The sequence below is a fragment of the Ursus arctos genome, unplaced genomic scaffold (assembly GCF_023065955.2).
Source record: "Ursus arctos isolate Adak ecotype North America unplaced genomic scaffold, UrsArc2.0 scaffold_28, whole genome shotgun sequence".
In the NCBI taxonomy this organism is placed as follows: Eukaryota; Metazoa; Chordata; class Mammalia; order Carnivora; family Ursidae; genus Ursus; species Ursus arctos.
Window position 1 is genome coordinate 7,481,007 of NW_026622963.1, and position 16,775 is coordinate 7,497,781.

The 16,775-nt window shown below is 36.0% G+C and overlaps 1 protein-coding gene across 14 annotated transcripts in view; it reads right to left on the reverse strand.

The window, feature by feature from the left end:
* MYO9A (myosin IXA) overlaps window positions 1-16,775 on the reverse strand; it is a 285,328-nt gene that overhangs the window by 45,536 nt on the left and 223,017 nt on the right. For all 14 annotated transcript variants that reach the window (XM_057303771.1, XM_057303769.1, XM_048221939.2 and 11 more), the window contains 2 exons: window positions 10,033-10,144; window positions 7,644-7,705 (listed from right to left, as the gene is read on the reverse strand). In XM_057303771.1, coding sequence (XP_057159754.1) covers window positions 7,644-7,705; window positions 10,033-10,144 — 174 coding nt within the window. The remainder of the gene's footprint in view (window positions 1-7,643; window positions 7,706-10,032; window positions 10,145-16,775) is intronic.

A 16,775-nucleotide genomic window follows, 5' to 3' on the forward strand; every position in this document is an offset into this window, starting at 1 on the left:
GTCATTTTGTTAAACTTGTTTTATGGTTGCTTTTATAGTTCATTTCTGTTCCTTTCTTCTCTTGCTCTCTTCTCTCATGGTTTGCTAGTTTTCTTTAGTGATATGCTTGTATTCCTTATTCTTTACTTTTTGCATATCTGTTACCGGTTTGTAATTTGTCATTACCGTTAGCTTTATATATAACACCTTATGCATTTAGCAGTCTATATTAAGTTGGTGGTCACTGAAATTTGAGCCCATTCTTTACTCCTCACCACTCCCCATGTTCTAGGTATATGGTGTCACATTTTACATCTTTTGTTAGTCCCCTGGCTGATTTTTATAGGTACACTTGTTTTTACCACTTTTATGCTTCCTGTTTTTCTTTTTCTTTCTTTTTTTTTAATTTATTATGTTATATTAGTCACCGTACAGTATATCATTAGTTCTGATGTGGTGTTCCGTGATTCATTGTTTGAGTATAACACCCGGAGCTCCATGCAATACGTGCCCTCCTTAATACCCATCACCGGGCTAGTCCCCTCCCCTCTGAAGCCCTCAGTTTGTTTCTTTTCTTTTTCTTTCTTTTTTTTTTTTAATTTATTATGTTATATTAGTCACCGTACAGTATATCATTAGGTCTGATGTGGTGTTCCGTGATTCATTGTTTGAGTATAACACCTGGAGCTCCATGCAATACGTGCCCTCCTTAATACCCATCACCGGGCTAGTCCCCTCCCCTCTGAAGCCCTCAGTTTGTTTCCCAGAGTCCAGAGTCTCTCATGGTTCATTCCCCCTTCTGTTTACACCACTTCTTTCTTCCCTTCCTTCTCCTACTGATCTTCCTGCTATTTCTTATGTTCCATAAGTGAATGAAACCATGTGATAATTGTCTTTCTCTGCTTGACTTATTTCACTTAGCATAATCCCCTCCAGTCCCATCCGTGTTGCTGCAAATGTTGGCTAATCATTCTTTCTGATGGCTGAGTAATATTCCATTGTATATATGGACCACATCTTCTTTATCCATTCGTCTGTTGAAGGGCATCTTGGCTCCTTCCACAATTTAGCTATTGTGGACAATGCTGCTATGAACACTGGGGTGCATATGGCCCTTCTCTTCACCACGTCTGTATCTTTGGGGTAAATACCCAGTAGTGCAAATGCTGGGTCATAGGGTATATGCTTCCTATTTTTCTTACTACTCCTACTTATGGTCGGTCTTTCCTTTCCAGAGTCCCCTTTAACATTTCTTGTAGGGCTAGTTTAGTGGTGATGAATTCCTTTAACTTCTGTTTGTCTGAGAAACTCTTTATCTCTCCTTCTATTCTAATTCATAGCCTTGCTGGATAGAGTATTCTTGGTTGTAGGTTTTTTCTTTCAGCATTTTCAATATATCATGCCACTCTATTCTAGCCTTCAAAGTTTCTACTGAAAAATCAGCTGTTACCCTTAAGGGGTTTCCTTGTATGTATCTGTTTTCCCTTGCTGCTTTTAAAATGATCTCTTTATCAATAGTTTTGGCCATGTTAGTTACTGTCTTCGTGTGTACCTCCTAGGGTTGATTTTGTTGGGGCCTCTCCGTGCTTCTTGGATCTGGATTTGTTTCCTTCTTCATATTAGGGAAGTTTTCAACTGTTACTTCCTCAAATAAATTTTCTGCCCTCTTTTCTCTCTCTTCTCCACTGGGGTCTCTACTGTGTGACTGTCATTAAGCTTGATGGTGTTGCAAGTTCCCTTAGTCTATTTTCATTTATTTTTTTTTCCCTCCCCTGTTCAGTTTGATTGCTTTCGATTACTCTGTCCTCCAGGCTGCTGACCTCTTCTTCTGCTTCCTCTAGTCTCCTATTTAGTCCATCTAACGTATTTTTAATTTCAGTTATTAGGTTCTTAATCTCTGGTTCTTTCCCAAGTTTTCTTTTGAGGGTCTTACTGAGGTCCTCCACTCTTATCTCAAGTCCAGTGAGTATCTATATGACCATTATTTTAAATTCCCTATCAGGCATATTACTTCTCTCTGCTTCATTTAGTTCTCTTGCTGTGATTTTTATCCTGTTCTTTCATTTGGGTCACATTCAACTGTCTCCTCATTTTGTCTAACTCTCTGGGTCTGTTTCTATGTGTTAGGAAAGTCCGCTACATCTCCTGCTCTTGAAAGTGGTGGCTTTATGAAAGAGAGGTCTTATAATGGCCTACAATGCAAAGTTCCCTGTTCACCAGAACCTGGTGCTTCAGAGGTGTTTCCTATGTGTGTTGTATGCACCCTGTTATTGTGACTGAGTCTTCAGTCCAGTCATCTACAATGGCTCTCTCTGCCTGTTGTGGGCAGGGCTTGGTCCCTGTGTTGTTAGTGGGCCAGTCTGGGGCCACCATGGGCTTAAGTAATCAGACCAGGAGTTTGCCAGAGATGCAGCAGCACTGAACTACAGGGTATTTTCCCTGTGTTGTCTCCTGAGACGCTTTTGCTGGTGGGCAGGGCCTGCAGTTGGACATGATGTCTGTCCCTAGCCCACTGCTGGGGCTGCAATTTATACTGGTATGTGTTGTTATGTTTCACTCTCTCCAGAGCAAGAAACACTTTGGAGTGGTGCTGGCTCCTGTCAGGGCCACTTGTACACTACCAGGCTCATGGTACCACTTTGGATGGTCTCTGGCCAAGGGTGTACTGGAGGGGCCGTTTCTACAGGAGAACACGGGGGCAGATGCACTGTTAGCAAGCCAGGTGGAGAGTGGTGTTGCAGCACTAGTTATTGTAGACGGCTGTGTATCTAGGCTGGCATCAAGGAAGGAAATGGCACCCACCATCTCTTCTGTTCTTGGAGAAGTCCCCAAAAGATCCCTGCCTCTCCATATTCTGAGATTAGGAAATAAATCTCCTTCCCATATACCCCAGGCATTTTTCAAAAACTGCTGCTTCTATGCTGTATCTCAGCAGGACTGTTTGCTATTCTGTCTCTTTAAATGTGAGGGCTCCACCTTCCTGGGTCCCCCAGAGCCAAGACACTGTTTTATTTCCAGTGTTCGGATGCCTGGGTGGCTTAGTTGGTTAAGCATCTGTCTTCGGCTCAGGTCATGATCCCAGGGTTCTGGGATGGGAGTCCCACATCGGGCTCCTTGTTCAGCGGGGAGCCTACTTCTCCCTCTGCCTGCCACTCCCCCTGCTTGTGCTCTCTCTCTCTCTCTCTGACAAATAAATAAAGTCTTTAAAAATAAATAAATAAATGTTTAGTGTTAAGGCCCACTGATTGTTAGGTCCCTCTGGTCTTCAAAGCCAAATGCTATGAGGACTGTTTCCCATGTGAGTGCCCCAGACCTGGGGTACCTGGTGTGGGGTCCGGTCCTCTCCCCTGTGTCTGTGCAGTCCCTCTCTCCCACACAGTCCAGTGGGTCCATTTAGCTCCCACTGCATGTCCTCTCTTCCTACCCTCTTCAATGTGGCCTATTCTCTACATTTAGCTGTGGAGAACCTGTTCTGCCAGTCTTTGGGTCATTTTTCTGAGTTATTTACACTGATGTGGGTATTATCTAGTTGTATCTAGGGGACAAGGAGAGCTTAGGATGCTCCTATTATGCCATCTTCCCAGGATGTCCACATCACTTGATTTTTGAATGATAAACCACCTCTGTATTCATAGAATAAAAACCAACTTTATCACAAGGTTTTTTTTTTTCATTTTTTACCATTAGCACAGATTCAATGTGCTAAGAATTTAAGACTTAAATATCTATGCAATGATATAGACTGACCTACAATTTTCCTTTATTGTAATACCCCCTTCATGTTTGACTTCAAGGTTTCACTATCTTCATAACTCAATTTTGGGGGAAAAATTTATGACATATTCACTCCTCTACTACTCTCTGGCAGAGTTTATAGAAAATTAGTGTTGTTTCTTTTTTAAACACTGGGATGTAGTCAATGATGAAACTATCAGGCCTGGAATTTCTTTGTGGAAAGATTTTCAATTACTAATTATTTTAATTGATATGACTCTTCAGATTTTCTATTTTTTCTTAGTTTAGCTAAATTGTATTTTTGTGGGAATTTGCCTATTAAATTCTCAAATTTGTTAGTATCATCAAGGTATCCCCTAATCGCCTTTAATTTCCTTTCTAACATATATAGCATCTATACTGATACATGAGTTTTTTATGACAATTTGTTTTTTAGAAGTTCTTTTTATTGATCACTCTTGCTAAGAGTTTATCCACTATTTTAGTCTTTTCAAAGAGCTCAAATTTGGCTTTCTAGATTTTTATCTCTTAACAAATGCTTTTGATTTCCTTTATTTCTCTTTATTATCTTCCTTCTACTGCCTTTGGATTAAATTTGCTAAGATTATTTTTTCCTATCTTCTAGAAATAGAAGGTTAGACCATTTTCTATCTTTGTATCCTTTCTAATTGTATACATTTAAAATAACTATAAATAGTCCTCTAATCACAACTTTTGCTATACCCACACTTTTGTTCCTAGTCATACTTTATCATTTAGTTCAAAATGTCTTTTCATTTTTATTGTAATTTCTAAGAATACTGCTTAATTTCCAAGTATTTGAGGATTGTCTAGTTATCTTTATGTTGATTTTTAGAGCTTTATTTCACTCTGGTCAGAAACTGTACTCTCAATATTTTCAATCCTCTGAAATTTGTAATGACTTGCTTTTTGACCCAACATATGATCAATTTTCTCAAATGTTCCATGTGCACTTGAAAAGACTGTATTCAGGCAGTTGTAGGAGGCAGGGTTCAATACATATCAACTAGTTCAAGTTTTTTCATCGTGTTTTTCATATCATTTAACATCCTTATTAAATTTTTGTCTGTCAGGTATCGAAGCAATAATGTTAAGACTCTTATAAAGTTAGAATTTTCATATCTCCCTGACAGCTTGACCATTTTATCATTACAAAACACCTTTATCTGAAGTAATGTTTCTTGCCCTAAAATACACCTTACTATTAGTATAGCTACACCACCTTTCTATAGGTTAGTCTTTGCATGCTATACTATCCTTTTGCTTTTAACCTTTCTGTGTCTTTATATTTAAGTATGTTGCTTGTAAACAGCATATCACTTGAGAATTTCAGTTGGTTTTAACCTAGTCTTTTAATTGAAAGTATCTTGCCTATTAACATTTAAACTAATCACCAATATATTTGGAGTTATACCTACTAATCTATTTTCTTTTCTGACCTAATTTATGTTTGTTTCTCTCATTTCTTGTCTTTGTTTATATTAATCAAGTATTTTTTTGCTTTTCCATTCTCCCATCTTTATTAGCTTTTAAGATATATATTCATTTGCTATTCTGTTAGTGGTTACTACAACAAATATCCATAACATATTTAAATCTAATGTATTTTTAACACTTTAACCACTTCCCAGATAACCCAGAGACCTTAGAATAGTTTAACTCCATTTACCCAACTACCTTGTGTGTTGTTGTTGTTGTTGTCAGGCATTTTAATTCTATACACAATTGGCCCTTAAACAATGTGGGAGTTAAGGGCACCAATTCCCTGTGCAGTCAAAAATCTGCATATAATTTTTGAGTCCTCAAAAACTTAACTACTAATAGGCTATTGATGACTAGAAATCTTACTTATAACATGAACAGTCAATTAACACATCTTTGTATATGAATTAAATGCTGTATCCTCACAATGAAGTAAGCTAAAGAAAATGTTATTAAGAAAATCAAAAGCAAAATACATTTGCAGAACTATATTTATCAAAAAAAATCCATGTAAGTGGATCCACGCAGTTCAAACCTGTGAGGTTGGTCAACTCTAAATTTTAAGTGTCACAAGACATTATATTTTTAGTCAATATTCATTTAAATTTACAAATATTATTTACTCTTTACATTTCTCTTTATTCTTTTCTACATTTCTGTTTCCATCCAAGATCATGTTCCTTCTGCCTGGAGAACCTCCTTTAGTATTGCTTTTAGTGCAGGTCTGTTGGTGACAAATTTTGAGTCTCTGTTTGGAAATGTCTTCACATCATTTTCACTTTTGAAGGCTACTGTCACTGGGTACAGAATTCTGAGTTTGCTTTATTTTCTTAAAACACTTAAAATATGCCAGGTCACTATCTTTTGGCTTCCATCATTTCTGTTGAGAAGTCAGTTGTCAGTCTTTTTCACCGTTCCTTTAGCAGTGTTTCTTCCCCTCCCCCCCATTACTTTTAAGAAGTTTCTTTTTCTTTCACGTGTAACATTGTGCATTTGGTGTGGCTTTCTTTGTAATTTATCCCACTTTAGGTTAAAAATAATTCATGAACCTGTGACTTGATGTGTTGCCCATTATCTTTTAAAATGCTGCTTTTCCTTCATCCTCTTTCCTTTCTTCTTGGACTCCTATTACACACATTTAAGAACCTTTCATCCTTTCCTGTATGTCTCTCATACTTATTTCTATATTTCCCTATTCTTTTCCTGCTCTCTGCATTGGATATTTCTACTATCTTTCAGTTCACCAAATTTCTCTTCTCCTATGACCAATATGCTGTTAAGCTCATCTTCTGAATTTATAATTCTAATTGCATTTTTTATTTTTAGAATCTCCATTTGCCCCATTTCCATTTTCTGATAAAAAAGAAATTTTCTTTTTATCTATTATTTCAACATATTAGTTAAAAAAAATTTAAGTTCATGTCTGATAATTCAGCAACTGGGTCATCTATGAGTCTATTGATATTATCTATTCTTTTATCAGTCTCATTTCTTAATATCTGATATTATATATAAACAAATTATAAAACTCTGGATGATGTTTTCTCTCTTAGGAGAGGATTCACCCTATTCTCTCTGGTGGGTAGGCAACTTAAGGAATGGATCATCTTAATCTAATCATGGACTGCCTCAAAGCTAGTTTTCAGGTTTTATGAAGTCCCGCCTATCAATGATTCACTCCCTTTCCTAGAGTATAGCTCTTTAGAGGTCTCACTGAAAGTATAGGGTATTCACTAGGGTCCCTCTTTAAAGGTGGATCATTACATCTCCAATTTTTCTTTCCTTAGCAATGTGAAACTACAGAAAAATCTAATCTTTTTTTTCTGTTTAGCTTCTTAGCCTTTTACCCCATGTAGCTTAAGAATTCAGAAAGTGCCTTGAGGGAAAAACCTCTAAATTTCAGGGTTATATATGATTATATATCAATAAAAGCCTGAAAGCTTTCAAAAATCATTGCTTCCCTGAAGATAAAGTATCAGAGTACATGTTTAATATCTTTTAGATCTCTGTGTATCCAAGTGGAAATATGTAAAAACATCAATGGATTTTGCTGTTAATGTTAAAATCTTTAGTTATAGCCTACCACTTTCAAGACAATTCCTAGGAAGACTTATGAGCATTTAATGAAGTAGGAAATCTTTAAAAGCAGTGTTTTAATAAATTGTCAGCAGTGAAACCAGTTTAGTAGCTCTCCCAAGTAGTAAAGGTAAATATAGTTCCAGGAAAATCAATTCAATTATACAAACATATCCATATATATATATATATATGCTGGATCATGACATAAAATGTATTTCTGTGATTTGTGGTCAAAAAGTTTGAAAACCACTGCTCTATAAAACCATCAAAGAGGACTTGATTTCCTTCACAAGGCAGAAAAGATCAACAGACCTGTTATTTATTACTCATAGATGGTAATTTCTTACCTTTTTAGAGCACTTGGCTGTGGTTTTCAGACAGCATTTCTTATGGCAAGCATATTTGCATACTGAAAAACAGGATAAGAATGCAGCACTTTTAGAAGTCTGTACATCAATGGCAGGAGCTTAAAAAGTTTACAACTTTATTTTGGACATAAATTTTTTTCTTTAAATCTGATAATATCATATACATACGTGGTATGGTATTAGAATAAAAAAGGATTTAACCCATTCTACTTAGAAAAATGAAGTTGAAAAACATGCCTAAAATTTCTAACTACTGTCTATGAAAAAGCTTTGAATCTTTCAAGACTGTCTGTTCCTCCTTCCTGCTCCCACTACATTCCTACAGAATACTTTCTATCTTTCTAGCTCGATTCACAAATTAGTCTTTATGCTCCTCTAATATGCCTCTCTACAATCTGTTAAAGTGCCAGAATTACCTATTAAGAATCATTCCAATGGGTAAGAAAGGCATTACTGCCAAAGACCCTTACTGAAATGAAAACAAGGTACAAAGCACATTAAGATAGAAGTAAAGCCTTATTTTCTTAGAAAGTCCAGAACAGAGCTCTGAGGAACCAGAACATAAACAATATCAGTTGTGACTGGGAAGACAAGATAAAGAAAATGTTCAGAAGAGAAATTATTCCTTGGAGTAGCAGAGAACAGGGTGGCTAGGCAGTTGACAGGCGGGAAGAAGCAGTGAGAGGGAGAATACTGAAATATATTTGAACTAAGTCATTTTGTTACACCAGCTGTAGCTCCTGGATATCAACACCTAAATATCCTTCTTGAGTTTCTAAAGCATAACTTGTGGGGTTTTCAAGGCTGAGAGGGAGGCCATATCATTCTGCTGATGAAATCACCAGTATAATCACAAAGAAAGTTGGTTAATTCTATTAAGAAATCAAACCAAGCCAACCAAAGTCATAAAAAAGCAGAATTTTTACATTTTCAGTTTCAAAACACAGAGAAAATTATGCCAAACCTAAAAGATTCAAACTAACATTAAACAGTCAAGTTAATGGCAAACTACTCCCTATTTTGCTCTCAATATAATTTTTTAGACTACTGGTAATAAAACAAAAAAGAAACCACTGCTGAACAATAGAGCAAATGAACATTATCTAGCAATAATGGTGATTTCACTATGGCAAACATGACTTTCATCCTTGTCCTACTGGACAAACCCTTCCTAATATTTCATTCATTCAGTTCTGGCCCAGTAGTAACCAAACCTCACAGTAGTAACCAAACCTCACAGAACTCTGAAAGCACCAGAGTAGATGTATGGCATGGAGACATAGAAGCTAAATGTCCTCTGTAAGCCAGAACCAAGGTGACCTAAAAAAAAGTCTCAACACCCATTCTAGGATTTATATACTCTAATGAAAAGATTACAGTAGAAAAAAGTATCTTTTTTGTTATAATCTATTTTTTTCATTAATTCATCCATCCATCTACCCAACAAAAACTTATCAAAACTTGTAATACCAGAACTGTTCTAGGCACTGGTGATACAGAAGAAACGATTAAGCTTCCTGATCTTACAGAGCATACATTCTGGTGAACAGATTGACAACAAGAAAACAAACACATACTTAATATAATTTTGGGTAGTGATAAGTGCTATGAAGACTATAAAGCTGAGTAAGGGGACAGAGAATTAAGGGACCAAGTGGCATTTTAGATAGGACAGTAAGGAAAAAGTTCTCTAAGAGGTAACATTTGAGTGGAGACACAGATTAACTGAAATAGTCAAACTAGTATCTGGGAAAAGAGCATTTCAGATAAAGTATGCTGCAAGTACAATGAGCAAATAACACCAAAATACCTGGTTTGGCTACACAGAGTAGGGTAAAGAGTATAGTGAAAGGAGGCTAAAGAATCAGGAAATGTAAACTACTCCTTTCATGTTAACAAAGACATGAGTAAACTTAGAAAATAGAAATGTCAAGTGGTTAAAAAAACTCCTCCAAGATCACTCATACTGGCTAATAAATACAGTAACAGTATGGTGAGAGGGTAGCTGTCTTCCCTCAGAGCAGCTCTTCCTCTGGCTTCAGAGAAGCTCAAACTGAGTCCTCAGGCTATTAGATGTGGATAAAAAAACTTCTAGAAGGGTGGCTTGGCTGTGAGTCCAGAGAGCAGGGACAGGACCCTTCTTAGCCACAAGCTTAAAGTGGGACCCCTGGGAACCTGGGGAAGTCAGTTCAGGTCTCTGGACTTGATTTTGTGCTTCAAAGAATGGCTATATGGGGATCTCACAAAGTACATGGGTTCTGCCAGATGTTACAAGATTTTTATAAGCAAAAAGAAGGTTCATGGTGAAATGTCTGCAATTGCTGCAATGAATTCCTTTAAAAAAAAAAAAAAGATCATTCATACTTACATTTGCAAACAGAGGCTCGGTCCATTATCCATATCAAAGAAGAACAGTACTCACAGTATGTAGGGATGCTATACTGAGTAGCCTTAAAGATGTGACCATTGTGCTCTTCCACCTGAATGCAAAAACATAGTTATTTATGTTAAAGCCAACATAGTAAATGCTGCCCTAACATGGTCAGCCAAAGGGAAATCCTTCAATCACTTGTTAAGTCTTCAATGGACACTTATTCCAGGAATATACACAATCTTCTGAGAAAGTAAATAAAAGCAATACATGTGGTCCCTGCTTTCAAAAAGCTAACAATCTGGTAGAGAAACAAGACCAACTTGTATGAAAATTAGAAAGCAATGCTATTAACATATGAGAGCTGTCTTATTCGACTCTGAATCAGCATGTAAAATAATAAAAGAAATGGTCCTCAAATTTTATTTTAGCCTCAAGAACTTTTTACATTTTTGAAAATTATTAATGATCTCAAAGAACTTTAGTTTCTATGAGTCATACCTATTGATATATATTGCATTAGAAATTAAAACTGAAATAAATTTTAAGTATTTATCCAATTCACTTAACATTAACATTAAACACATTACCTGCTAACATAAGTAACATTTTCATGAAAAACAACTATATATTTAAATCAAAGTGGTGACAAAAGGGGTATTATTTTACGGTTTTGTAAATCTCTTTTATGTCTGGCTTAATGAAAGAAACACAGATTCTCATATTGACTTCTGCATTCAGTCTGTTGGCACTACACAGTTTAGTTTGAAATACATGAAGAATATCCACCTTCATACAGACATAAAATTGGAAAATGGACAATTTAATTTTCCTTTCAGATAATAATATAACATCAAAACTCTACAAATGGTAACTTAAAGGTTAACTGAAATATGGAATCTAAAGGCACACCAAGGAACTCTTCGTAAAATCCGTTGTTGTATAACTTTTACTTTGAAGTAGCATTAAAAAAATAAAGATAAGCCACAGACTCAGAAAAAATCTTTGCAAATTGTTTCTTTAATAAAGGACTTCTATCTAGAATATATGAAGAACTGTTACAACTCAATAACAAGAAGATAACTTGATTTAATAATGCACAAAATAGAGGCCCATGGGTGGCTAAGTAGGTTAAGTGGCTGCCTTCAGCTCAGGTCATAACCTCAGGGTCCTGGGATTGAGCCCGGAGTTGGGCTCCCTGCTCAGCAGGGAGTCTGCTTCTCCCTCTGTCCCTCCCCCTGCTCGTGGTCTCTCTCAAATAAATAAATATAATCTTTTTTTTAAAAAATGGACAAAATAGTTAACAGTTTATCAAAGAAGTACAAATGGCCGACACACAAAAAGATGCTCAAAATTATTAGTCATCTAGGAAATGCACGATGAGAGACTACTGCATACCCACTAGAATGGCTATAATTAAAAAGACAACAACTATCTGTTGGTAAGGATGTGGAGAGACTGAACCTCTCAGATACTGCAGGTGGAATTGTGAAATGGTGCACTCACTTGGAAACAGGTAGTTTCTGAAAATGTTAAACACAGAGTTATGATATGACCCAGAAATTCCGCTCTTAGGTTTATAACTAAGAGAACTAACTGAAAACATATGCCTACATGAAAACCTGTATGAGAATGTATAGCAGCATTATTCATAATTGTCAAAAAATAGAAATGACCCAAATACCCCATCAAATGATAAAAGGATAAATAGAATATGGTATATCCATACAATGGGATAGTACTTAAGCACTTTTTAAAAAAGACCAAACCACCGATACACACATCATGGGTGAACCTCAAAAAAACATTATGCTGAGAAGCCATATGCAAAAGACTACACATCCTATGATTCCATTTATAGGATTCCATTCTACAGTAAAACTATAGATACTTAGCAGTTGCCTAGAGGTGGGAATGGTAAAGGGCAATGACTGCAAACTGGCACAAAAAATCCTTTTATAATGATGCAAGTGTTCTAAAATTGGATTGAGATGATGGTTGTGACTGTATAAATTTACTAAAAATCACTGAATTGTAAACTCAGAAGGGATAAATTACATCAGAAGTACATTCGTCTCAAGCTGTTTGAAAAAACCTTTTAGTCTATCCTGTACTTCAAATGGACGTTTTCACCTATACATGATTTTATAGTGTTAGGCGTTGGTCATCTGGAAAATACTGGTTCACTGAGTTATGCAACTCTTCTAAATGTTGACACATATACCCTTTCAAAAGGTCATATTCCTTCATATTACCACCAATCTCATCAGAAAATTCCTTACTGGAAAGCTATCACACTCACAAGTTTTCCACAATTCTAATTTTTGCTTGAAAGCTTAAAACTTTTCCACTGTTAACAAATACTGTTAGGTGTTTTCCTTGAAGTGACAGAGTCGCTTAATTCATTTTCAAAAAATGTCTGCCAAGTCCCAAAGTCTGAATAAGTACAGCCCTGTCAATAAAGTAAAAGTGATGTTCTATGAAAAAAGTTGCTAGAAACACATGTTGATATAAAACTTGTACACAAATGTTCATAGCAGCATTACTCCTAATAGTCAAAAAGTGGAAAAACCCCAAAGGCCAAAAACTGACCAATGGATAAATAAAATGAAGTGTATTTATACAGTGGAATATTATTTGGTTATAAAAAGGAATGAAATATTACACATACTACAACATGAATGAATCCTGAGAACAGTATGCTAAGTGAAAGAAGACACACACAAAAGGCCAATATTTTATGATTATTTTTTTACCCATAAGTAATGACCATAAAAGGCAAATCCACTTGGATAGAAAGTGATTGGTGGCTGTCAGGACTAGAGAAACAGAGAATGGGAATGACTGTTAACGAGTACAGACTTTCTTTTGCAGGTGATGAAAATGTTCTAGAATTATATAGTGGTGGTAGTTGCCCAATATAGCCAATATACTAAAATCCACCAAAGTATATAATTTAAATGGTTGAAATAGTGAATTTTAGGTCATATGAATTTTGTCACAGTTTTTTAAAACTTTAAAAGTTTTTTAAAACTAGATCCGTTTACAGCTCCACTGTACAAGTGATCTTTTTTGAGACAACCATCACATGCAGCTATAGCATACTTCCCGTTCCCATTTGGAGAAGCTGCCTTGATTTGTGCTAAGTTGTCAGCAGTTCACGCATGATTCCTTTTGTTCAACTCAGTGAAAAAGGGAAAATAATGTCATTATTATTATGAAAATAGCTTTAATTTTGCAAAATCCCTGAAAGTATCTCAGAAACTCCTGCATATCACCTAGAAAACTACTAAAGAGTTTATGTAAGTACAGAAAAAGCATAGAAGGATATACACCATACTGTTAACTACAATGATTATCTCTGCTGAGATAAAACACCAAGTAATAAATACAGCATGAAATAATAAAAAACCATATATGAAAAGCTTTAAAACCCTCTTAATGGACACAAAAATAGACTTGCACAGATGAAAAGATAAAAAATCATAAAGATGTCAGTTCTCTGTATGTTAATTTATAAATATAAGGTAATCTAAGTAAAAGTACTACTAGATTTCTTCCCCTCAAGCCGGACAACTGAATTCAAAGTTAATATGGAAAAACAAGTAAAAATAGCTAGAAAAGATCTGAGAAAGAAAACTGGCCCAGGGCGGGGGCGGGGCACCTGGGTATCTCAGTTGGTTAAGCATCTGCCTTTGGCTCAGGTCATGGTCTTGGGTTCCTGGGATGGCCCCTGAGATGGAGACCTGCATGGGACTCCCTGCTCAGCAGACAGTCTGCTTTTCCCTTTCCCTCGTCCTCTCCCTCTGCCCCTCCCTGCCAGCTCCTGCGTGTGTGCACGCACTCTCTCAAATAAAATCTTAAAAAAAGAAAGAAAGAAAGAAAGAAAGAAAGAAAGAAAGAAAGAAAGAAAGAAAGAAAAGGGAAGGACTTAGCCAGATAATAAAAGCTCAATAGTTAAGGTAGTATGGAACTGGCTCATGAGTACTCAGATCAATTAATGGAACAGGATAAAAAGATCCAAGATAAAAGAATCCAAAAACGGTAACATCTCAAAGTAGACAGGTAGAGCAGACTTTTAAATAAATGATGATGGGTTTGGGAAGAGGTAAAATTAGATGTGTAATTCATACAATACACTAGGATAACGCCATAAAGATCAGAATTTAAATGTAAAAAAATGTGACCATCAAAGTATTAGAAGAAAAAAACTGAAAATTTCTTTATAACCTTTGGGGGGGGGGTAGTCTGTGACCCAAAATTCAGAAGCTATGAAAGAAAAGTTTGGTAAGTCTAATTTCATAAAAGTAAAAATTTTCTACATAGCAAATAATATTAAAAGGCAGCATCAAGTAACAACTGGCAAACTGGGGAAACATATTTACAACTCATATCACAGACAAAAAGTAATCTCCCTCATATATGAAGTTCCCAGAAATTGAGAAAGAAGACTAAACCCCTACAAAAACAAGCAATGAACATATATATATATGCTACAGGAGGTAAAAATGTAAATGGTACTGAAGCATAAGAAGATACTCAAACTCATTGATAATAAGAGAAAAGCAAACTAAAACTACAGGGAGATATAATATTCTTTATCTACCAAACTGGCAAATCTAAAAACTTAACAACCCACTTTCATAGTTGAAACAGAAATGTGATTATTCCTGCAGGTAATATAGGCAGACCCTATGACCAGGAATTCCAATCCTATGAATCCTTGTCCATTCTTTCTCACACACACGAGTTATTCTTCATGCCATTATTGTTTTTAACAGAAAAAGAAGAGAAACAACCCAATGGTCCAGAAAGGAATATTAGACAGATTTCTAGAACTATTACTTTAGTCTTCTATTGCTGTTGTAACAATTTACGATAAACTTGGCAGTTTAAAACAACCCCCATTCATAACCTCCCAGTTTTGTAGGCTAGAAGACAGACACAACTCTCACCAAGCTAACATCAGGTATTGTCAGGGCCATGTGCCTTTCAGGAAGCTCTGGAGAATAATCTATTTCCAATTTCATTCATATTGTTGACAAAATTCAGTTCCATGCAGTTGTAGGATGGAACTCCTGACTCCTTGCTGGCTGTTAGCTGTTCTCAGCTTCTAACAGAAGGCCATTCACATTCCATGGCTAACGGTTCCCCTTTCTCCATCTTCAAAGCTACCAAAGCGGATTGCATCCTTCTCATGCTTCCACTTTCTCTGACTCCTCCTTCTACCTATGTCTTCTACATCTTTCTTCAACTATATCTCTCTGACTGACTCTTACGACTTCCTCTTCTGATTATACTGGGCTCATCTGCACAATCCAGGATAAACTTTTTATGTTAAAAACAGGAGGTGATTAGCAATCTTAATTCCAACTGCAGTGCCTAGATTAGTGTTTGGTTGAATAGCCAGGGGACAGGAACCTTAAGAAGGACTTCTTAAAGATTCTGTCTACCAGAGACACAGAGTGATTTCCTAAATATATTGTTCAATGATAAAAACAAGACACAAAGGAGTATTATATAATTATATAATATGCTAAATTTTGTGTGAGAAAGGATAGAAAATAAGCATATGTCTTATTTCTTATATTGAATTAAGAAACATTGGGAAGATAAATAAGAAACTAACAACAATATATACCTATAGAGGACAAAGAGGGGAAGGGGCAGTTAGGCTTCTCAGTACACACACTTTTCAAAAGATGTTTTAATAATATAAATGTATTACCTATTAGAAAAAATACTCTTCAAAAAGAAATTATATTAGTACAGACTCACAGATTCTTATTTTATCCAGTGGATTATAATCTTTCCCTGTCCTTTATTTCAATGCTCCAACTGTCACAAATTTGTTCAGTGGGAGTCGCTTGAGGCTATAAATTAGAAGGAAAAACTCATCTTTAAGGCAAAAATTCAACTAATGAATACAGAATGAATGATGGAATTTAAAAAAACAGTATTTGGCAACCATCATAGTAATAACTGATTTAGTCAAGAATCAGCAGGGGAAATTAAAACTAGTGGGTGAGAGTTTGAAAGACTAGAAGGACATTTACACAGTCTCAAGTATCTTCCCACAAGATACTCATCAATTACAAAGGAAAATAATAGTAAATTTGCTGGGGTTTTTTGTTTGTTTGTTTGTTTTTTGGAAACACCCTTACAGACATCAAATGTAATGGGACAGATAGATATCATATCTCCTGACATCAAACACTGAGAAAACACAGCATCTCTTCTGTGATAGTCCATGCCCAAAATGCATAACATGAATCTAATCATGAAGAAATATAAGACAAACTCAAACTGAGGAACAATTCTGAGTAACTGGTATATGTTCCTCAACAATGTCAATGCAATGAAACCTAAGGCTGTGGAATTGTTTCAAAATAGCCTAAAAAGGCATGACAACTGAACACAACAAAGATCTTTTGCTATAAAGAGACAATATTGGGACAATCGATGAAATCTGAATAAATCTGGGTGAAGAAACATAGGGTTCTTTTACTTCTCCTGCACATTTTCTGTAACTACAATTATGTCAAAATGAAAAGGGAGAGGGTAGAAGAGAAGGAAGGGAGGGGCATGCAGAGGAGAGGGGAGGGGAAAGGGAATGAAACGAGAAGAACTGGTCTAGGTGAATGAGAAGACAAGCAGAGAACAGTGATAAATAAGGCTAGACAAGAGTACAAGGGAGATCACGCAGCTCCTTCAAATCGCTCATGCATTCACTCATTCAA